The sequence below is a fragment of the Ranitomeya variabilis genome, chromosome 7 (assembly GCF_051348905.1).
Source record: "Ranitomeya variabilis isolate aRanVar5 chromosome 7, aRanVar5.hap1, whole genome shotgun sequence".
Lineage (NCBI taxonomy): Eukaryota > Metazoa > Chordata > Amphibia > Anura > Dendrobatidae > Ranitomeya > Ranitomeya variabilis.
In genome coordinates, this window is record NC_135238.1 from 229,540,184 (window position 1) to 229,563,660 (window position 23,477).

Below are 23,477 nucleotides of genomic sequence, written 5' to 3' on the forward strand. Positions count from 1 at the left end.
GTCCTAGCAGCGATCTGTAAACTGAAGGATTCCATTCACTGGCCGCAGGCTCCTGCTGTCGGCTTTCCACCGAACATGGACCATGTCTAACGCCCGGCTCTGAGAGTAGGTGCCATCTGGAGAAGACCCTCGCACCTGCCATGGTCGGCCACGTCCGCTCCGCTGTGATCACACGCAGGTGACTGCTCGCTCTTTTCTCGCACTGATCTTGGGTTTCACAGTCGGGTCACATTACGCAGACGTGTGAAGTGGTCAGGACGGCTTCCAGGTCTCCACCATTGGTCACAAGTCATTCATTGTATTTGAATGGCGATTACATATTCCGTAGCGCAGTACTCAGATTGCCGGCACTTACATCGGGGGACGCACAATCTAAATTCTTAATAAATGTGCCCGTTTTTGGAATGGTGGAGGAAGTCCACATAGTAGAAAGAAGCTGGACAGTATAAGTCTTCGTGGTCTTCCAAGATGGGATGTTGGGAATCAGGCGACAGGTAAAGCTGCCAGTGACGACTGCCATCATGGCAGCAATCTGGACTGGTCAGCGGCATAGATAACCGGAGGAGGTGTGTAAGTGGTCGCCCGGGGCCTGGGCAATCACCAGGCACTGGTACCAGGAACACTGCGATTGGCACTGTCATGGGTAAACAGGTTGATACTGTTCAGCCGCACTGTGACTGGCACCGATGTAGAATCCTTGCAGTTGGCGCTGTTGTCAAAATTCCACCCTAATATTTTCTTGAAGCATCGCCTGGCAAGCTGGGAAAAACAAAGGTTCTTTCCCCCAAATCCCATGATTTGGCGAGGAGTGATGGTGGGTCTGCATGGTATGTCGGCAGCAAGGGCCATGTGTATGAAGAGGCTGGAGATGTCTCATCGGTGACCCACTGACCGTCTAGCTGAGGATTAGGATCGGTCGTAATGAAACCTCTGATGAGCTAAAAAATAAAAATAGGAATCGGATTATCAAAATCTTACGGCGCGGCAAGTGTTACATTCAGAAAACTCGGAATCAGACCCCGGCTGCCATAAGCTCAGTTTATGTTTCCTGTCCAAAGGCGCCAAAAGAAAATGCAAGGTTCACGTATTATTATTCCCTAGAAGCTGATGATGGAGGAGGAGGACGCACACAATGGAGAATCGATTTTGCTATTCCTGGAGGCTGCAGCAAGGGGTGAAAAGCAAGTAATCACCACAAGTCTCAGTAATGACCCCAGACTTATAAATACTCCCCATCCACAGACTGGGAACACGGCACTAATAGCGGCTGCAGGAGAAAACCGCACCAAGGTGAGTCTGTATATATGGTATATACTGCTAGTGTACTACACGTCGTAATCATTGCATTCTGGGTCCTCATTCAGACCTATTTCCCCCCGGTGTATAATATCTGACCACCCAGGTTATAACCTCCGGCCCCCCGCCATGCCGTCAGTCTATACTAACTTGTGGCAGGATGGCCGGTGGTGCAGCGCTCTTGGGTCCTGTAATAGGAGCCATTGGGGTAACACATCCGTCCATGACATTTCTTCTTCCTGACTCTTCCCCCATTACTAGTTGTCAGTGATATTATTGAGAAGTGGAAGGAACCGCAGCGACTCAGCCACAAAAATGAAATGGAGACCCCGTAACGTTACAGAGGGGGGGCCGAGTGTTGAGGAAGCAGAGGGTAGAAAAGTCACCAGCGCTCTACTGACCCCAAAACTGCAGAGTGCAGTCTTCCTCTAGTATCAGCACAAAGACTGTGCCTCCGCTGGGAGCTTCATGGCCGAGCAGCTGCATGCAGCCGTAGATCACCAAGCACAATGCGGAGCGTGGGATAGAGCGGTGTAAAGCCGCCACCACTGGACTCTGGAGGAGACGTTTTCTGTGCAGTGACGGATCACACTTCTCTGATGGAGGAGTCTGGGTTTGGTGACCCAGGAGGACGTTACCCCCTGACTGCATTGTGCCCCCTGTACAGATGGAGGAGGAGGATAATGCTATGTGCTGTTATGGGGGGGGGCGGCCTCGGACCCTCAACTCCAGTGATGGGAAATCTTAATCTTCAGCATAAGACATTATGGACAATTGTAGCTGCCATCTTTGTAGGAACAGTTTGGGGAAGACCCTTATCTGCCCCCCATGACTGTGCCCAGGGCACAAGCTCCATACAGACATGGAGGGGGGGGAGTTTGGAACATGACCTCAGCCCCATCCAACATCTACAATGAAGGTTATGAGCCCGGCCTCTCCCCAACATCAGGGTCTGACCTCATAAATGGAAGGGAAAAAATTCCCGTGGACGCCTTCAAAATCCCTCCCAGAAGAGCGGGAGTCATATCTGCAGAGGGGCGACTCAATATAAATGTCTATGGATGTAGAATGGGACCCCTGGAGTACGGATGTGGAGGGGGCACATACTTTTCTCCATATAGTGTATATATAGCAGAGTTGAGTCTAAAATTTGTCAAAATTTCTATATTAGCATGTTTTACCGTATTTGTGGTTTTGCATAGTCCTTGACTCAGGGGGTCATCCCCTAAAAGCTAAATGACCTGTTCAGCTCTGCTACATCTGATGATCATTGTTGGGTTGTTTTGTCCACGTTGGCGGACAGTCAGGTAACATCGTCAATAAGGAGGACAGACATTGGTGACTCGTGGAGTTGAGGGAAATCGCTCTTCATCATTGCTCTGTCCTGCAGGTGATTGCGATTCTTCTGGAACATGGGGCTGACGTCACCTTCTGCAATTTTGCAAACCAGACGGCTGTGCATGTGGCTGACGCTGACACCCGGGCGCAGCTGCTGGCCGCAGTCACACGGATCTCATTTCCGCAGCTATCGATGATGCAGGCCGCATGGCAAGGGGATCTGGAGAGAATTCAGCACCTATTGGTCAGTGATCTACTAGAGATACATAGTATCCAGGCTGGAATAACCCCAAGCATGTCCTAGCTGTTAGAGCTTGCTGGGAGTTGTGGTTTCCCAGTTGGCTGGAGACCCGCTGTCTTAGATCGGGCCCCTCTTCTCTGTCTACTTTAGTTAATAATTGTATATCCCATAAAATAACAATGAAGCATCATTTCTTGTTATTTCCACTGTTCTGATCCTCTGTTATTCCTCTTGGAAATGTATAAATAATCACTAAATACACTGACGGCGTTCACTCGGTGCCGATTGTAGAAGGACACACAGCCCTATGATGAGCGGAGAAGGAAAAACCCAGTGGTAACTTCCAGGAGGAATAACGGGAACAGCACAACCATAAGAAAACATGTGCTCCAGAACCGGGATTCTTCTCATTATCTGAACCCCGTGCACATTGCTCTCCAGGTTTCATTGTTTCCTTACATCGATGCTTTCTCTTCCAGTCCGCAGGCCATGCTCATTATATGCACTCTAGGAATGGACAAGGCCTGACCCCGGTCATGTTGGTGCTGCGGGACCTAGACCTGTTTGACAGCCTGAATATGGGATCTGACTACAGACCTGACGCCGTGCTGCAAGAACTGCTCAACCACCACGTGTGAGTCCACTAAGCTATAAATACGCAACAAAGGAAAATGTGATCATGTCTGCGGAGCACACAGGACTCCCCATAGACTTACAGGCCTAGAGTGGGGAAATACCAGGTACATGGTGACTCCACCAGCAGAATAGTGAGTGCAACTCTGGGGTATAATACAGGATGTAACTCAGGATCAGTAATGTAATGTATGTACACGGTGACTGCACCAGCAGAATAGTGAGTGCAACTCTGGGGTATATTACAGGATGTAACTCAGGATCAGTAATGTAATGAACGTACACGGTGACTGCACCAGCAGAATAGTGAGTGCAGCTCTGGGGTATAATACAGGATGTAACTCAGGATCAGTAATGTAATGTATGTACACGGTGACTCCACCAGCAGAATAGTGAGTGCAGCTCTGGGGTATAATACAGGATGTAACTCAGGATCAGTAATGTATGAACACAGTGACTGCACCAGCAGAATAGTGAGTGCAGCTCTGGGGTATAATACAGTGTGTAACTCAGGATCAGTAATGTAATGTATGTACGCAGTGACTGCACCAGCAGAATAGTGAGTGCAGCTCTGGGGTATAATACAGGAGGTAACTCAGGATCAGTAATGTAATGAACGTACACAGTGACTGCACCAGCAGAATAGTGAGTGCAGCTCTGGGGTATATTACAGGATGTAACTCAGGATCAGTAATGTAATGTATGTACACGGTGACTCCACCAGCAGAATAGTGAGTGCAGCTCTGGAGTATAATACAGGGTGTAACTCAGGATCAGTAATGTAATGTATGTACACAGTGACTGCACCAGCAGAATAGTGAGTGCAGCTCTGGAGTATAATACAGGATGTATCTCAGGATCAGGAATGTAATGTATGTACACAATGACTGCACCAGCAGAAAAGTGAGTGCAGCTCTGGAGTATAATACAGGATGTAACTCAGGATCAGTAATGTAATGTATGTACACAGTGACTGCACCAGCAGAATAGTGAGTGCAGCTCTGGAGTATAATACAGGATGTAACTCAGGATCAGTAATGTAATGTATGTACACAGTGACTGCACCAGCAGAATAGTGAGTGCAGCTCTGGGGTATAATACAGGATGTAACCCAGGATCAGTAATGTAATGTAATGTATGTACACGGTGACTGCACCAGCAGAATAGTGAGTGCAGCTGTGGAGTATAATACAGGATGTAACCCAGGATCAGTAATGTAATGTATGTACACGGTGACTGCACCAGCAGAATAGTGAGTGCAGCTGTGGAGTATAATACAGGATGTAACTAAGGATCAGAAATGTAATGTATGTACACAGTGACTGCACCAGCAGAATAGTGAGTACAGGTCTGGAGTATAATACAGGATGTAACTCAGGATCAGTAATGTAATGTATGTACACAGTGACTGCACCAGCAGAATAGTGAGTACAGCTCTGGAGTATAATACAGGATGTAACTCAGGATCAGTAATGTAATGAACGTACACAGTGACTGCACCAGCAGAATAGTGAGTGCAGCTCTGGGGTATAATACAGTGTGTAACTCAGGATCAGTAATGTAATGTATGTACACAGTGACTGCACCAGCAGAATAGTGAGTACAGGTCTGGAGTATAATACAGGATGTAACTCAGGATCAGTAATGTAATGTATGTACACAGTGACTGCACCAGCAGAATAGTGAGTACAGCTCTGGAGTATAATACAGGATGTAACTCAGGATCAGTAATGTAATGAACGTACACAGTGACTGCACCAGCAGAATAGTGAGTGCAGCTCTGGGGTATAATACAGGATGTAACTCAGGATCAGTAATGTATGAACACAGTGACTGCACCAGCAGAATAGTGAGTGCAGCTCTGGAGTATAATACAGTGTGTAACTCAGGATCAGTAATGTAATGTATGTACGCAGTGACTGCACCAGCAGAATAGTGAGTGCAGCTCTGGGGTATAATACAGGATATAACTCAGGATCAGTAATGTAATGTATGTACACAGTGACTGCACCAGCAGAATAGTGAGTGCAGCTCTGGGGTATAATACAGGATGTAACTCAGGATCAGTAATGTAATGTATGTACATGGTGACTCCACCAGCAGAATAGTGAGTGCAGCTCTGGGGTATATTACAGGATGTAACTCAGGATCAGTAATGTAATGTATGTACACGGTGACTCCACCAGCAGAATAGTGAGTGCAGCTCTGGAGTATAATACAGGGTGTAACTCAGGATCAGTAATGTAATGTATGTACACAGTGACTGCACCAGCAGAATAGTGAGTGCAGCTCTGGAGTATAATACAGGATGTATCTCAGGATCAGGAATGTAATGTATGTACACAATGACTGCACCAGCAGAAAAGTGAGTGCAGCTCTGGAGTATAATACAGGATGTAACTCAGGATCAGTAATGTAATGTATGTACACAGTGACTGCACCAGCAGAATAGTGAGTGCAGCTCTGGAGTATAATACAGGATGTAACTCAGGATCAGTAATGTAATGTATGTACACAGTGACTGCACCAGCAGAATAGTGAGTGCAGCTCTGGGGTATAATACAGGATGTAACCCAGGATCAGTAATGTAATGTATGTACACGGTGACTGCACCAGCAGAATAGTGAGTGCAGCTGTGGAGTATAATACAGGATGTAACTAAGGATCAGTAATGTATGTACACGGTGACTGCACCAGCAGAATAGTGAGTGCAGCTCTGGGGTATAATACAGTGTGTAACTCAGGATCAGTAATGTAATGTATGTACACAGTGACTGCACCAGCAGAATAGTGAGTACAGGTCTGGAGTATAATACAGGATGTAACTCAGGATCAGTAATGTAATGTATGTACACAGTGACTGCACCAGCAGAATAGTGAGTACAGCTCTGGAGTATAATACAGGATGTAACTCAGGATCAGTAATGTAATGAACGTACACAGTGACTGCACCAGCAGAATAGTGAGTGCAGCTCTGGGGTATAATACAGGATGTAACTCAGGATCAGTAATGTAATGTATGTACACGGTGACTCCACCAGCAGAATAGTGAGTGCAGCTCTGGGGTATAATACAGGATGTAACTCAGGATCAGTAATGTATGAACACAGTGACTGCACCAGCAGAATAGTGAGTGCAGCTCTGGAGTATAATACAGTGTGTAACTCAGGATCAGTAATGTAATGTATGTACGCAGTGACTGCACCAGCAGAATAGTGAGTGCAGCTCTGGGGTATAATACAGGATATAACTCAGGATCAGTAATGTAATGTATGTACACAGTGACTGCACCAGCAGAATAGTGAGTGCAGCTCTGGGGTATAATACAGGATGTAACTCAGGATCAGTAATGTAATGTATGTACATGGTGACTCCACCAGCAGAATAGTGAGTGCAGACCTGGGGTATAATACAGGATGTAACTCAGGATCAGTAATGTAATGAACGTACACAGTGACTGCACCAGCAGAATAGTGAGTGCAGCTCTGGGGTATAATACAGGATGTAACTCAGGATCAGTAATGTAATGTATGTACACGGTGACTCCACCAGCAGAATAGTGAGTGCAGCTCTGGGGTATAATACAGGATGTAACTCAGGATCAGTAATGTATGAACACAGTGACTGCACCAGCAGAATAGTGAGTGCAGCTCTGGAGTATAATACAGGATGTAACTCAGGATCAGTAATGTAATGTATGTACACAGTGACTGCACCAGCAGAATAGTGAGTGCAGCTCTGGGGTATAATACAGGATGTAACCCAGGATCAGTAATGTAATGTATGTACACGGTGACTGCACCAGCAGAATAGTGAGTGCAGCTGTGGAGTATAATACAGGATGTAACTAAGGATCAGTAATGTAATGTATGTACACGGTGACTGCACCAGCAGAATAGTGAGTGCAGCTCTGGGGTATAATACAGTGTGTAACTCAGGATCAGTAATGTAATGTATGTACACAGTGACTGCACCAGCAGAATAGTGAGTACAGGTCTGGAGTATAATACAGGATGTAACTCAGGATCAGTAATGTAATGTATGTACACAGTGACTGCACCAGCAGAATAGTGAGTACAGCTCTGGAGTATAATACAGGATGTAACTCAGGATCAGTAATGTAATGTATGTACACAGTGACTGCACCAGCAGAATAGTGAGTGCAGCTCTGGAGTATAATACAGGATGTATCTCAGGATCAGTAATGTAATGTATGTACACTGTGACTGCACCAGCAGAATAGTGATTGCTATGAGAACAGTCTTTAGTTTATATAGGTCTTTTTCTGCAGAGACACTGAGCTCTTGGATAACGGAGGACGGTCAGCAGTCAGCTATGTGTCAAAAGTGAGGAGTCCCCTGGGACAACAGCTGATAGATGCCCTGGAGAGGTGTGGGCCCCCGGCAGGTAAAAATCTGTGTTCTGATGTGTGGGCAGGAGGGACAAGACCACTGAGTGACTAAACCATTCACAAGTCTGTTCTTCCGTTCACAGGCGCATATGATGAAGCCTCATGTGACTTGTGTCCTGGGACAAAGCCTTCCTTATGTGACAGTCCACCAGATGGATTCCCGAGCGCTGCCACTCAGGACCAGAGCGCTGAGGAGGTAAGATGCCCCCGGCCGTCTCCTCCTTTTACCTCTTATTTTCAAAATTGCTCCTTTTCAGCCACATTTAGGTTACATCAATGTTTTCCAAGCTCTGTTTTTCCTGCTTTTGCAAAACTGCAACTCCCAGCACATCCTGATATCCTGTTAGCTCACATTGGGAGTTGAAGTATTGTGACAGCTCTCCTAGGCGTTTATGGGGCATTCATTGTGCGCTTTTCTTAAAGGGGCTCAACAGGATTATGCAAACATGACTACTTTGTTCCTTAAACAGCGCCACATGTATTCCCAGGTTGTAAGCGGTAGTGCAGCTCAAACCGATTAACTCCAGTGGAAATTAACTGCAATATCAAGTGCAATCCGTAGACATTGCTGGTGCGATTTCCAGAAGAAAAAGCAAACCTTTTTTTATTTTATTTTTAAAAAATCATGGACAATCCCTTAAAAACATGAACCCTGGTACATTTATGGGTCATTGAATTTGCGCCTTTTTCTAGGAGTGATTTTTGCTTTTTTCACCTCATTATCCATTTTGAAGCTTTTTGCAGCTTTCCTTTTTTTCTCGGCAATAGTTCCAGTTATGTTCAACAAATTCATGAATTGCAACTTTTTAACAAGTCACTATTTTTTTTAAGCAAATCTATTCCACTACTCCTGGTGTATTTTTGTTTTTCACTAATTTAAAGATTAATGTGAAACATACAGAAGAACTGTGCAACGTATAAATCTAAAAAAGTGCAAAATCACACAAAATAGCAAAAAAAAAAAAAACAACTAAGAATCCACACAAATTTTAGTAGAAAATCCACCTGGGTAAAAAGAAAGGCAAAACAGAAAGGTGACTTTAAAAAAAAAAAAGACTAGCGGCCATAGTGTTTCTGAGTAGGAAATGGTTGTGTCATTTTGAATGCCAGTCTTAATGAACGGCGCGCTGGAGGAAGATGCAGGGGCCTCTTAGTGACCACCGCCTGAAGTATACACTAGGCTGGGGGCTGCGATGGAGCCATCCACCTTTATAAAAAGTTGGAGGAATCGGCCTTCGCTGGCGTAAAAATAGCAAAAGTCACAATTTTTTTTTGCATAACTTTGAGTTGCGAAAGAAACCAAAAACGACATTTAGAGCAGTTTTACTCTAAAATTCTGGTGTAATTTGCCTCATGAATTGAGCCCAGGCTGCAGCAAATATAGGAAAACTTATCTAAAAGAATAGCTGTTTTTGTTGTCCATAGCAACCAATCACATCGCAGCTTTCATTTTATCAGAGCGGTTTAGGAAATGAAAGCTGAGCTCTGATTGGTCGCTATGGACAACAAGGACAGTTCTTAGAAATGAGGCCTACTAGGCTTTTACTTGTTTTACTTATCCTAAAGTGGTTTCTTCATTAAAAAAAAAAAATACTTAAGTTCATTAGATAAAACTCCAGCATGACACCACCCTACGTTGTGGAAATTCATCAAGGCGCTTACCGCCTTTGGTGTTTTTATACTGAGGGAGTCTCCATTTGTCTAGAAAGTGGTCCCGGCCTATTACAGCCCGCCAGATTAACCTTTCTTTATGCCAGAAATTATAACAGAAATCTACCCCATCTCTTAGCTGGCATGGATTTCGGATTCTGGGCTTTCAGCAAGCTTTTCATCAAGATTGGGGCATGAACTGTCAGGCTTGATGAATTTGTCCATATGGGTGGAAAACAGCCAGGAAATGTCACCCCTTGCTCTGACAGACCATCAATGTGTCCATGGGCGGCCATTGTTTTGGAACTTGATGTCAGTCAGAACTTTGATGCAGGTGAAGGCGGCTGATCGCTTTGAAGGTTTACATAAAAAATTGCATCTAAAATGTTAAATTTGCGCAATACCTAATGTCTGGTAAAATATTACTATTTTTATGTTTCAGTGAAGTGGCCATTTTTTTTTTTTTAAAGTGACAAGAAGAACTGCAGCCATATTGGCTGTCACCTTTAATTAATCTCCTCTCTAGTGATAGTAAAACCGTAATTTCTCTCAGTAAAGTGAAAGTTTTACCATTAGTTTCTATAAAGTTAATGAAAAGGTGACAACTAGAACGGCTTTATAAAAAAAAATAAATTAAAAAATGGCCACCATGGTAAATCAGAAATATGCCAATATCGCTGCTAGGCCTCATTCAGACGTCTAGTTTCCACATATACAGGTCCTTCTCAAAAAATTAGCATATAGTGTTAAATTTCATTATTTACCATAATGTAATGATTACAATTAAACTTTCATATATTATAGATTCATTATCCACCAACTGAAATTTGTCAGGTCTTTTATTGTTTTAATACTGATGATTTTGGCATACAACTCCTGAAAACCCAAAAAACCTGTCTCAATAAATTAGCATATTTCACCCGTCCAATCAAATAAAAGTGTTTTTTAATAACAAACAAAAAAAACCATCAAATAATAATGTTCAGTTATGCACTCAATACTTGGTCGGGAATCCTTTGGCAGAAATGACTGCTTCAATGCGGCGTGGCATGGAGGCAATCAGCCTGTGACACTGCTGAGATGTTATGGAGGCCCAGGATGCTTCAATAGCGGCCTTAAGCTCATCCAGAGTGTTGGGTCTTGCGTCTCTCAACTTTCTCTTCACAATATCCCACAGATTCTCTATGGGGTTCAGGTCAGGAGAGTTGGCAGGCCAATTGAGCACAGTAATACCATGGTCAGTAAACCATTTACCAGTGGTTTTGGCACTGTGAGCAGGTGCCAGGAAGCATGAAGTGCTCCAAAATCTCCTGATAGCTAGCTGCATTGACCCTGCCCTTGATGAAACACAGTGGACCAACACCAGCAGCTGACATGGCACCCCACACCACTGACTGTGGGTACTTGACACTGGACTTCAGGCATTTTGGCATTTCCTTCTCCCCAGTCTTCCTCCAGACTCTGGCACCTTGATTTCCGAATGACATGCAAAATTTGCTTTCATCAGAAAAAAGTACTTGGGACCACTTAGCAACAGTCCAGTGCTGCTTCTCTGTAGGCCAGGTCAGGCGCTTCTGCCGCTGTTTATGGTTCAAAAGTGGCTTTACCTGGGGAATGCGGCACCTGTAGCCCATTTCCTGCACACGCCTGTGCACGGTGGCTCTGGATGTTTCCACACCAGACTCAGTCCACTGCTTCCTCAGGTTCCCCAAGGTCTGGAATCGGTCCTTCTCCACAATCTTCCTCAGGGTCCGGTCACCTCTTCTCGTTGTACAGCGTTTTCTGCCACATTGTTTCCTTCCAACAGACTTACCATTGAGGTGCCTTGATACAGCACTCTGGGAACAGCCTATTTGTTGAGAAATTTCTTTCTGGGTCTTACCCTCTTGCTTGAGGGTGTCAATGATGGCCTTCTTGACATCTGTCAGGTCGCTAGTCTTACCCATGATGGGGGTTTTGAGTAATGAAGCAGGCAGGGAGTTTTTAAAAGCCTCAGGTATCTTTTGCATGTGTTTAGAGTTAATTAGTTGATTCAGAAGATTAGAGTAATAGGTCGTTTAGAGAACCTTTTCTTGATATGCTAATTTATTGAGACAGGTTTTTTGGGTTTTCAGGAGTTGTATGCCAAAATCATCAGTATTAAAACAATAAAAGACCTGACAAATTTCAGTTGGTGGATAATGAATCTATAATATATGAAAGTTTAATTGTAATCATTACATTATGGTAAATAATGAAATTTAACACTATATGCTAATTTTTTGAGAAGGACCTGTAGAACACGTTCCCGTTATATTCTATGGCCATTTATACGTGTCCAGGATGTGACCTATAGTCCTCAAAAAAAAGAGACTTTTTTATTTCGATCCAATTTGCGAATAAGTCCATGTGTGATCTGAGTACGGTCTGTTATTTATTGTTTAATGGGTAGTAGAAATTTGGGAAATGTCCTTTTTTTACCCCCTATTTAAAAATGGACAGTGAGCCTGAAAATTTTTACAGCTTTTTTGTAATTTGTGCCAAATTTATCTTTCCGTTTGTGCCTTTTCTGAAGTCCGTTCTATGTGATCACCTGTTTTTTTTTTTCTTTTTTTCTCCACTATGGGCGTTGCATTTGAAAACAGAAATGATCAGAAATCTCAAAATTTGTTGCAAATGCACTCCAAAAGATTTTTTTACATACGACAGATTTTTATTAAGCAATCTTTACAACATTTTGTAGAACATTTGAGGTTGTGATTTAAAAAATTGCAACAATGGTTAAAAGGCAAAGAAAACATTTTTTTTTTTTTTACTTTGGGCCAAATTCATAACTCGCATGCACCATTTTAGTGAATTTGGTGCAAAAAATATCACCAAATACCACAAAATAAACACAAAATAAAAAAAGTAATAAAAAAAAAAAAAACAGCAAATGATGTATCGGAGCCTTAAATCTTTATTTATAATGAGAAAAAGAAAAAAAAAGCTGTAGTGTAAAGCATGGAAGTTTAAAGCAGCAGTTAGCAGGTTTTGCTTAAGGTAAAACCACAATTCTGTCCAAGAGATCTGCAAAGTCCCGTTAATAGTTTTCCTTCTGTCCTTCAACAATCGTTAGTTTACAGCAGCCTGCCGTGTGCGGAGAGAATCCAGATGTCATGGATGACCATAGAGAATATTTAATGACACCATAAGCTCCGGCACCATGGGCTCTTGCACTCGTTTTAGTACATGAAGCCCTGTGTGTGCCTGCAGCCATGCGGTGTAGGATTGCGCCGGCTTTGTCCACCATTGGTGTGTATTTCACGGTCAGCACCATCACGGTGAACCACCTGCCTCTTGGCTAATAATCACTCAGCCGTATCATGTGTGACCAGATGGTTGGCACAAGTCCCTCACGTTTCTCTCACTACAATGACAAAATGGCTAATTGTGTAACGAGATAAGACGAGAGCCGCAGGCTGGGACTGGGGAACTGCTGGAAGGTAACGATGGCTAGAGCCGGCGGAGATGGCAGATCTCACGGGATCGTCAGCCAATCCCTTTATTGTAAACTGGGTGGATCATCATTGCTTTTGCTCTTTTCTCTGTAGTAACATTTTTCACATTTATTTATTCGCGCCTTGTTCATTTAATTTGCGCCTTTTAATAACTTTACTTTGTTTCGTCTTATTCTTTTTTTTTTTACCACCATGGCTGTGGTTTTGGTTACTCACATGCTTTAACCCATTATCTACCAATGTCCTTTTTTTGGGGACGCCTAATCTTTAGCTTCTAGCAACTAAGATTTTATAATTTTTATAACTAGGTCCAATATTTTGTGTTGTGTTTGGAAAATGAATGTTTACAAAATAGGAAATCATGTCATTGTCATTTTTAATTGAATATTGGGACGCCCTTTTCTGAAAAATCTGTACTTGAAAAAATGTTGCAAATTATGTTGCTGATTCATCAGGACCAAAATCATTAAAAATCTGTCATTAAAAAAAAAAAAAAGAAAAATGCTAATTTGGCAAGTAATGGGTTAACCTAATTCATCATTTGTAACTTTTCGAATTATCGCACACGTTTGTGCAATTGTAATTCAGTACCCTACTGATCTATTTTGCCTATTTTTTTTTTTTTAACAGTTCAAGACTAGTATGATATTTTCAAGCTTATTGAAAGGGTCGTGTGACCTTTAGAGACAAAAAATAAGAATTTTTGAATTTGAGCAAATTCATCAAATATTGTGCACCAAGATTGAAGAATTTGTCATAAAATTCAGCAACATAAAAGAGACAAACAAAAACTTAAAAAAATAAATTTTTGAGTTGAAGCCTAAGTCTTTTGTACTATGTCAACAGTTCTTCAACATCTGAAGTTAGATTTAGATCTCTGTCTTGGCGTGAAGATAAGGAGCACGAAGTATTTCTTGCAGGTGCTTATTTCCAATGAAAAACTGGACGATTGAGCACAGTCTTCATTTCTGCGTCTTGCATCTTGAGCGTTTTTGGGGTCTACTAACCCAGGATGCCACAGACATGAAGACTGGCTGCAATGGAGAACCGCATTGAACATCGGACCAGGGCAGCATGAATCTTTTTGCTCACCTTTCTTGAGAAGACATTTTTTATTTCCATACCTTACTAGTATTCTGGTTTATATTCCAGTTGAGCAGTGACGGGATTTTCCAAGAGATTTTAGAGGAGCCCCCGAATCCTGCAGCAGGTAATAAATTCTAATAATATATGTAAATTTGCTGATTTTGTATTTTTTTGCTGATTTGGTGCTAATTACCTGGGTTTTTTTTGCACATATTTCTTTCTCTATTGCCTTATTACTGTTGTAATTATCAGATATTTCTTGTCACAGTCCAGACGTTTCTCTTCTGTATCTTGCTCAGTGGGGGTCGGGCTCATCCTCCTCACTTTGGCCATGTCTCTGAGCACTGAACACCTTGTACTTCTGTGTCATGCTCAGTGGTGGTCGGGCTCGGCCTCCTCACCTCGGCCGTTTGTCTGAGCACTGAACACCTTGTACTTTTGTGTCTTGCTCAGTGGTGGTCGGGCTCATCCTCCTCACTTTGGCCATGTCTCTGAGCACTGAACACCTTGTACTTCTGTGTCATGCTCAGTGGTGGTCGGGCTCGGCCTCCTCACCTTGGCTGTTTGTCTGAGCACTGAACACCTTGTACTTTTGTGTCTTGCTCAGTGGTGGTCGGGCTCGGCCTCCTCACCTCGGCCTTGTCTTTGGACATTTAATACCTTGTACTTCTGGCCTACAGGGAGGTAATAATTCTGGAATATGGCAGCACTGGAGGATAATGGCTGCTGGTGGCTTTACATCTAATTCTTCTCGTATCTTCAGCAGTTACCGTAATCTGCGTCTTTCTTATAACGTGTTGCAACCCTGTTGGATGTCCTTTTCCTTACTTGCATCCATTTTTTTATACCATACCGTGCCCACTGTCGCTGGCATCTACTGCAGTATGTGTGGGCACTACCACCAATGTCACCCATCGTTTTCCTTTGTTCTAGATCTTGCAGAAGAAGTTACTTTCCAAGAAATGGAAAACTTTTATCAAACGCAAGAACGGTGAGAATAAAGTCGGCCCATGGGGATACGAAAATAGACTTAATTGTTGGGACCTCCACCGATACAGAGATTAGTCTGAATATTGTGGAGGTCGAATATACGATGCTGAGCGCTGTACGCTGCTATCTCAGGCTCATGAAAATTGATGTGTAAAGTATCTGATAAGATTCTGCCCTAAATCTACAGATCATGGCCAATACTATTACCACGCACCCTGCTGACTACAGAATATGAGGCCGACATCCGACATTATTAATCTGTATTACAGGAAAAGACCTTCCTTCTCAAGACAATGGCTCACTGATCCTGCCGCCAAGCTCCAGCCTCAGCAATCAACCACTACAAGGTTCCCAAACCTTCCACCGCTTCTGGGGAAAGACGCCAGCAAGCTGGAAAGACTGGGGCTCGGCTACCTAGTGCCGGAGTCTTATTGTGAACCCAACATCTTGCAGCATCACCTAAATCCAAACCCTCTCCGAGACATCAAATACATAAAGGGGCAAATTTGGCATAGTAAGTGCTTACCATGATATACAACCATCTGTAAATGGCTTGTGTGGCGTTATGATGAAGATTAAAGAATTATATGGTCACTATTCTCCCTCCATAGTGTAGGCAAAAAGAAAATAGAAAATGTTTGGCTGAGTTAGGAATATAGGTTTTGTAAACTTGATAAGCCTTTTTAAATTTCTCAGTGACTTATGAGTTATAAGGCTATTCACAGTGTCACAAAATCAACAGAGGGAGAGATGAGTGAACAGTCTCAAGAACCGTTATTACATGGAAACCAAAAGGCTCAGAAAACAATCCATCAGAGGATAAAATTGTCCGGGAACACAGATAAAGTCCAGTACACCTTGTACTCTGTGTCCATGGTAGTTTCGAATCTGTTCTTCACAGAGTCTGAAAACCACATAAAAATCTACATTTTATGCAGCATTTTTTTCTGCTACAAAAACCCAAACGTGTGCACAGACTAGGTCTTGGCTAACATGGTTAGTCCGGACACGAGCTCCAGACAGTTTAGCGTTTTATTTCCCCAATCCACAGAAGCCTCCTTACCTTGTGTAGCCACCATAGCGTGAAGATATTGCAGCTAATGACGCACAATCTCAATCTTCAGAAATACAGTTTAATCTTTTTTTTTTTTTTTTAAAGACAATACGTGCTGTATACAAAAATATTTAGACGTGAAAGTCCTCAGTGGTCAATAGCCATTAAAAGGTAACTGAAAAGCTCTTTTCAGGTAGCCATTAAAAGGATCAACCACTGAGGACTCTCACGTCTAAATATTTTTCTATCTACTGACTAACACGGTACAAAGAGAGAGATATATATATTTTATCTTTCTTTCCTGCGGTATACAAGTAATCCAAGAAGATTCAAAGCAGAAAAGGAAAAAGCGAGAGCAACCCTGCGCCGAGATACAGAAAGCCACATGGCAGCCTTTACTTGACAGGTTATACTTCCAATCTTAATGCTTTTCTTTTGTCTTTAAGGGTTGGGTTCAGCAGAAACTTCTAGGGATAGCAAGGTAAGTTTCCTTACATACAGCCATGTGTTGACCGCGGACGCCACATCTTAGGCCTCTTTCACACTTCCGTCTTTTCATATCCGTTGCAATGCGTCGTTTTGGGAAAAATACGGATCCTGCAAATGTGCCAGCAGGATCCGTTTTTCCCATAGACTTGTATTAGCGACGGATCGCGACGCATGGTCACACGTCGCATCCGTTGTGCGACGGATCCGTCATGTTTTAGCGGACCGTCGTCTGGAAAAACGTTCAATGTAATGTTCTTGTCTGCGTCAGGAAAACGTGTCGCGACGGATCCTGCGGCATACGTCGTTGACTAGAATGGAAGCCTATGGACGCAGGATCCGTCGTGAGACGTCGTATGACGGAATCCAGCGCTGGAATCCGTTTTTTTTTTTTACACTGCGCATGCTCAGAATCAGGAATTTGTAGCCAATTGGCCAGACAGGCCCCAAATCTATATAAACCTGGCCTGGGCGTCACCCCCAAATGTGCCAGCAAGACTCCTGCCAGCCTGAAGACAGCCAGCCAGTCAATATATTGGTTTCCCTATTTTCCAGTAGCCAATCACATTTGGGAGACTCCCATTTTTAGGCATAGAAAACGGATCCGTCAAAAAAAAAATGGAAGAAACGGAGGGTAAAAACGGATGCAATGGATCCAGTTTTCAACGGAACCGTCTAGCGGATCTGTCGAAATACTGGATGCGTTCCATCCGTTTTTCACTATTTTTTACGCATCCGTCGATACGTTGCATGGACGCATTGTGACGGATTAAAAAAAAAACAGAAGTGTGAAAATAGCCTTAGGCTTCTTTCACACTAGCATCGGTACGGGACCGACGCATACTGTGAAAAAAATACCCAACGTAGGCAGCGGAAGCAGTCTTACGACGCTTCCGCTGCCCCATTGCAAGGTCCGGGGAGGAGGGAGCGGAGTTTCGGCCACGCATGCGCGGTCGAAAATGGCGGTCTCGACGCACAAAAAAAGTTACATGTAACTTTTTTTGTGGCGGCGGTCCGCCAAAACATGACGCAACCGTCGCAATGAGTCGCTAATAAAAGTCTATGGAAAAAAAACGCATCCTGCGGGCAACTTTGCAGGATGCGTTTTTTCTCCACAACGACGCATTGCGACGTGCAGTGCCCGACGCTAGTGTGAAAGTAGCCTAAGTCTCGTACGATGTTTGTACACGTTTACACTGTAAAGTTGCCAAACATTACATAGTTCCCTGTGACCTTGTATGTATGGAGGCCCTTCAGTGCTCCGACCAGTAGATGTTGGGTAATCAACAGGTCAGACACATTACTTTGTTCGTTCAAGGAAACAGATTATTCCTGAAAGAAAACCGGTCACTTTATAATGGAATCTGTAAAAGAGAAATGCATTTTTGCCTCTATAAATATTGTTTATAGGGGGGCGGCCATACTGGAGGCATACACTTCCTTTATGGTTTACCTGCACAGATACTGACAATGGTTGTATGTTTTAACCCCTTCTCGACAGGGCCAAATTCCATTTTTGCGTTTCCGTTTCTTCCTCCCAGAGCCATAACTCATTTATTTTTCTGTCCATATAGAAGTTTGAGGGCGGGACGAGTTGTACTTTTGAATGACAGCATTTCATTTTGCCACATTGTGTACTGAACATGTCCAATTTTATTGTTTTAGTGGTGAGGGTAAAAAACAAACAAACTGAAATTTGCCCCCAAATTTTGGGGGTTCTCACCATTTTCCAAAACTCTTAACATTTTATTTTTCTGCTGATAAAGCTGTATGATAGCTTATTTTTTTTGCAGGGCTAGACGACATTTTTATTAATATCATTCTGCAACAGATGCAACTTTTTGATCGCTTGTTATAGCATTTTTTGTGGAATTGTGGCAACCAAAAAAAAAAAAAAGCAATTTTGTTGTTCTTGAATTTATTCTGTTTAAAGTGTTTACCGATCGGGTTAGTAGTTTTTATATTTTGATAGATCGTACTTTTCTGAATGTGGCAGTACCACATATATAAAAAGAATGTATTTATTTTCAATGGGGAAAAAGGTGGACAATTTAAACTTATAAATTTATTTTTTTTTATACTTTTCACTGTTGTTGTTAGCCTCCTTACGGAACTTGAAGATGCGATTGTCTAATCGGTTGTGTTATATACAGAGATGTGACAGCATCGCTGCATATAGCAGAAATCACGGTTTCCTTTGAAGCCCGGCCACAGGTAGGGCTACAAGCGAGCTCCATCATAACAGGCACAGGGGTCAACAGCTGACCCCAGGATATCATAAGCAACCCATCGGCGACCCGTGAGCACATAACCGGCACGCCGATGGGCAGAGAGAAAGATGCACAACCATGCTGGCCTGTGTTAAATGCAGCTGTCAGATTGACAGGTTAACAATCGTGGGCGTAGAACGGCTCCACCACAATTGTTAGCGTCAGGTCCTGGCTGTAATTCACAGCCCGCTCCATACATCCACTTCAGACTTGCGCCATACATATACGGCATATGTCGTGAAGGGTTTAAGGCAGCTGCAAACTTCAGATTAATATACAGAAGAAATATTGAGCACAAAGACTAGGAAGTGACATGGGAGCTGTCTATGACGATGGTGTTAATATCCCACTTTATACAGCTGCAGAATTAAGCGGTCATTAAATTTCTAGCTTTTAACGAGATAACTCTGCTGACCATGTCTCGGTTTACACAGTAAAGCTGAACAGTGAGCTACAAAAGAAAGGAGGTTCTGATGCATTTAAATGTAAAGACTATTATTTTCTGAGACCGTTTGAAACGTTCTTAACTTTTCTTCTACTTTAGACTTTTCCACCACTGACTCCTTCCTCTCGATCTCCAATCCCTGCCAAACTCAGACCTTTGTCAAAGATCATTTCAAGACACAAAGAAGCCACTAGATCAAGTACAGCTCTACCTTCTGACCACCTTGCAGATTTGAAAAGTGGAAAGATTCCTAATGAGCTGAAGCTTCAGAAATCGATGCAAGACGCAGAAGACCTAGTCTTGTCCAGAGAGATGGTGCAGATAAGTTTGGAGAGTTGCATTAGTTCTGAAAATCAGCAAAGTTCTAGGGATGATCACACATCAAAAAATGCAGAGGACAGAGGCAGGACTGGATCTAGAAGAAGAGAGTCTACAGAGAATGGGGAAATAGCAAGAAGACACATAAGCTGCCGAGGCTCGAAAACGTTGCTGCATACTAATGACAAAGCAAACTGCGTAGAGGCAGATGGATCTCTACACATTGAGCATTTACAATTACATGAAAGCTTCAGGAAAAACCAGGCGAGCGCGATGGACGATCCGCCATGCACAAGAGAAGAAACAGAACTGGAGAAACACGGCAAAAACAAGACAATTGAAGAAAATTTGGGAACAGCTACACCAGCCACTGATGACACCAAGAAGAAATCCGAGCTCAAAACCATCGACCTCTCAAGGACACCCAGAACGAGTCACATACCGTTTGTTCACATCACATTTTCTGAGCAGAAGCCCGAGATAGAGATTTACTCTTCCCCAAGCAAACCTCTTTTTACAAAACGAAAAACAAAGCCTGGCTCTCTACTGCATAACGTGAACCACAGTTTTAATATTCTTGCCCAAAAAGAGAACGAAAAGACTAAAAAAAGCAGAAAGACCAGAATCATGTCTGCTCCCGATAACACAAAACAACAAAGACCTCTGTCGAACAGCAATCGATGCAATGGGAAAAGCGTTCCTTTACCAACCCTGGTATATTCATCGGTGCCATCATCTTCGAAAGTGTCCAAAAGAGTTGCCAGTTCTGCACAAGGAAGTGCAAACAGAAATATCGAACGATCTCAAACCCAACTCTCGATTTACTCACAGAAGCAAATAAACTCTCCAAGTAATACTTCTATTTTGCCAAGATCAAAGTGTTCCCATGATTTCCAAGATATAAAATACAGTGATATGTTTTTGGAGATAACATCACAACAAGGCGCTGGTCCGGTCATGTACCAAATGTTCCCACCTTCTGTCTTTGTCAATGCTTCCAACTCTGGTAGAGAAACCAACTCCGCTTCTTCCACTAGGAGTTGTTCCTCAAAAAGTTCTTGTTCAAGTTCCTCAAGACACAACAGTGCAAGATCCAAAAGAACTAAAGCAAAGGGCAAGAAGAGTCCATCCGCTACGAGCCATCGCCGCCAAAATTCAGCATCAAAGTTGGAGAAGGTAGAAAGCAAAACAGAGAACATTATCATAATTTCTGGTGTGGACTGGGAAATTAAGACTGAAAAACAAGAGGAAGACCATGTTGTACTTCCTTCAGATGAGATGATGGACTCCAAGCATCCGATCTTTGAGTTACCCACAATCAAGGAAGCCACTTTAGAAAACTCGATCACCATTCATGAAACCATCAAAGAAAACCTTAAAATGTTGAGAGAACTTGAGAGAAGGTCTATCAATATGGAATCCAATAAACCTGAAAATGTAGATCAAGGTCTTCTAAAAGAGGTCAGTGTTCAACAGGACAATGGTCTCACTGACAACAGCTGCCATGGAGAGGATCTGAAAACTGGAAGCTCACCACGAGCTGAAGAGACGTTGAGAACCCCAAAAGTTGAAGCCTTGGAGGATTGGGTTCATGATGACCGTTGTCAAAAAGGAACATCAACTGAGACTAAAAACAATGCAGATTTTACATATTCTACCCAAGAGTGTCATAGTTTTGTAGGCAGTGAACATCTAACTGCCGAACTTATTTCTTGTCTGGAAAACTTAATGATTAGTGAAGAATTCACTGGTACAGTCGTGGATGACAGAAAAGATGGCGACCATAGTACAACCTTTCGTGAGCGCCAAGCTGATGATGGGCACACCGATCAATCGCAGGTAAGTGTTTTTTTATAGAGTCACAGTTTATAGTCAAAGACTTAGAATAAATACTTAAAATTTGGATACAGAATCTCACATTCTCATGCATCTTACCATAATACAGGCTTGAGTGTAACTGTTAAACAGCAACCACAAAAATTAGTGATGAGAGACTGTGCTCGGATATTGTGTTTTCAGAGCATGCTCGCGCGTGCTCAAGTAATATGATCGAGTCCCCACAGCTACATAATTTGTGGCTGTTCTCCTGTGCAACAGATGCAGGGATTGCCCGTTAGACAGACGCAACACATGCAAGGATTGCCTAACAGCCGCGAAAGATGCAGCCGCGGGAACTTGAACATATTACTCGGCACACCGAAGACACTCGAATAACACCCGGGCATGCTTGGATAATACAATATATTCCAAGCACCCTCGCTCATCACCTGTACTGCCATATGACTGATTTTTTTCCCTGTCGAATTTTGTAAGAAACCTACAGAAAAACCATTTGTGGCAAGGTGTAATAGATACCGGATTTCAAAGCATTGCTTTTTAGAGGAGGACTACATAAAATCATATTGTTTGGAAGGCACCATATGGCGGCACACCAAGTGCCTGTGGCTCCAGGGATTACACACGCACCCCACGTAGGCTCATTGCAAGCGTCAGACTAAACCATAACATAGAATATAATAGAACCCTAGTGTAGAAGCCGTGCGAGGGAGGACTATGGATGCGAAAATGTTGCCGATACTGGATTTCTGAATGTCACAGTCTGGGGTCTACAACCCACCACCTAAGCTTGTACTAACGTGTCCAGGGTCCAGAGGAAGGAGATGGCTTTGCGCAGTCTGGCAGAATTCAAGCTATTCAATTTGGATCCGTGCAACAGATTGTGATGGTGCATGACTGTGTTTTTTTTTTGTTTGTTTTTACCTCCTCGTGCCATTAGCTAACGTGGTGGACTACAATAACGTGCGGAACAAAACAAATGAGACAATGTCGATGCTGTGATGATTTAAAGGAATGAGGGGTAAAATGAATAGGTCTGCAATTTGTCATCTTTTATTATAAGAAAGATCCAGTAGTCACCAAGCGGAATTACGGTAATTGGATGTGGATGAATTAAAGGGTTAATGGAAAACAAACAAACAAAAATAAATCACAAAAAAGGCTATTTCAAGGAGTGCACTAGCAGACCAATACAAGCAAGATGACTGTACCCTGAATCTTATTTATTTTTTTAGTTATTATTTTCTCAGCGATATTTTACATATTAGATCACGTATCCTGGCCCTTGCGCCAGTACGGATATACATTATATGTACCTTAAGTTACCAGTTCCGAAAAAAACCTGAGACAAACATACAGTTTCTTGCATTTTTGTTTTCCCCCCCAGTCCGACCTGCAATGTAACTGAACGGTACTTTTTTTTTTTTTCTTCTATTTCTTCCAAGGACTGTCGAAAGCATATAAAAAAATAAATTAGCCGCACAAATGTCTTTCTTTGGACTTAATAAATGGATAAAAAAAAGCAAAAAATTAAAATGAAATTCAAAACTCTGATCAGTGTAGTCCATGCTGGTGGGAGTAATTATGGCTTTCCATGGTGAGGTAGTGTTCCAGGTTTGATTTGTGTCCTTCCATTGGGATGGCAAGCGATTCGCTACCATCGAAACTTTCAGTGCAAATCAGCTAAAAAAAAAAAAAAGAGGAACAAACAAATAAGTAAAAAAGTAAAATCAATAAAAACAAAAATCTTTAAAAGATCTACAACCACAGACATCAACTACTGTTTTTTTAGTTTTTATATTATGAATTAACAAAAAAAAAAAAAAAAAAAAAAAGAAGATCAACCAGACCACCACACTGCTGCCTGTGTCGGCACTGAGGTTCTCCCGGCATCCTCTTCCGGCAAGGGACATTTTGTGACCGATGCAGCCAATCAGAGGCTAC

General features: G+C 42.7%; 2 protein-coding genes across 5 annotated transcripts in view; one reads left to right on the top strand and one right to left on the bottom strand.

The window, feature by feature from the left end:
• Positions 1-23,477, top strand: part of MAP3K19 (mitogen-activated protein kinase kinase kinase 19) — a 32,994-nt gene continuing 9,517 nt past the window's right edge. Inside the window, exons 1-11 of one of the 4 annotated variants that reach the window (XM_077273066.1) lie at positions 1-178; positions 1,102-1,290; positions 2,687-2,878; positions 3,355-3,509; positions 7,800-7,915; positions 8,003-8,115; positions 14,201-14,258; positions 15,068-15,125; positions 15,394-15,638; positions 16,625-16,659; positions 19,479-21,536. In XM_077273066.1, coding sequence (XP_077129181.1) covers positions 1,108-1,290; positions 2,687-2,878; positions 3,355-3,509; positions 7,800-7,915; positions 8,003-8,115; positions 14,201-14,258; positions 15,068-15,125; positions 15,394-15,638; positions 16,625-16,659; positions 19,479-21,536 — 3,213 coding nt within the window. In that variant the 5' untranslated portion in view covers positions 1-178; positions 1,102-1,107. Of the gene's footprint in view, positions 179-1,101; positions 1,291-2,686; positions 2,879-3,354; positions 3,510-7,799; positions 7,916-8,002; positions 8,116-9,655; positions 9,904-14,200; positions 14,259-15,067; positions 15,126-15,393; positions 15,639-16,624; positions 16,660-19,478; positions 21,537-23,477 lie in introns of those variants that run through there. The other 3 variants (XM_077273067.1, XM_077273068.1, XM_077273069.1) reach the window with 3 other exon arrangements.
• Positions 22,742-23,477, bottom strand: part of CCNT2 (cyclin T2) — a 44,814-nt gene continuing 44,078 nt past the window's right edge. The window contains exon 11 of the mRNA XM_077273074.1: positions 22,742-23,216. Within this exon, the coding sequence (XP_077129189.1) occupies positions 23,088-23,216 (129 nt within the window). The 3' untranslated portion in view covers positions 22,742-23,087. The remainder of the gene's footprint in view (positions 23,217-23,477) is intronic.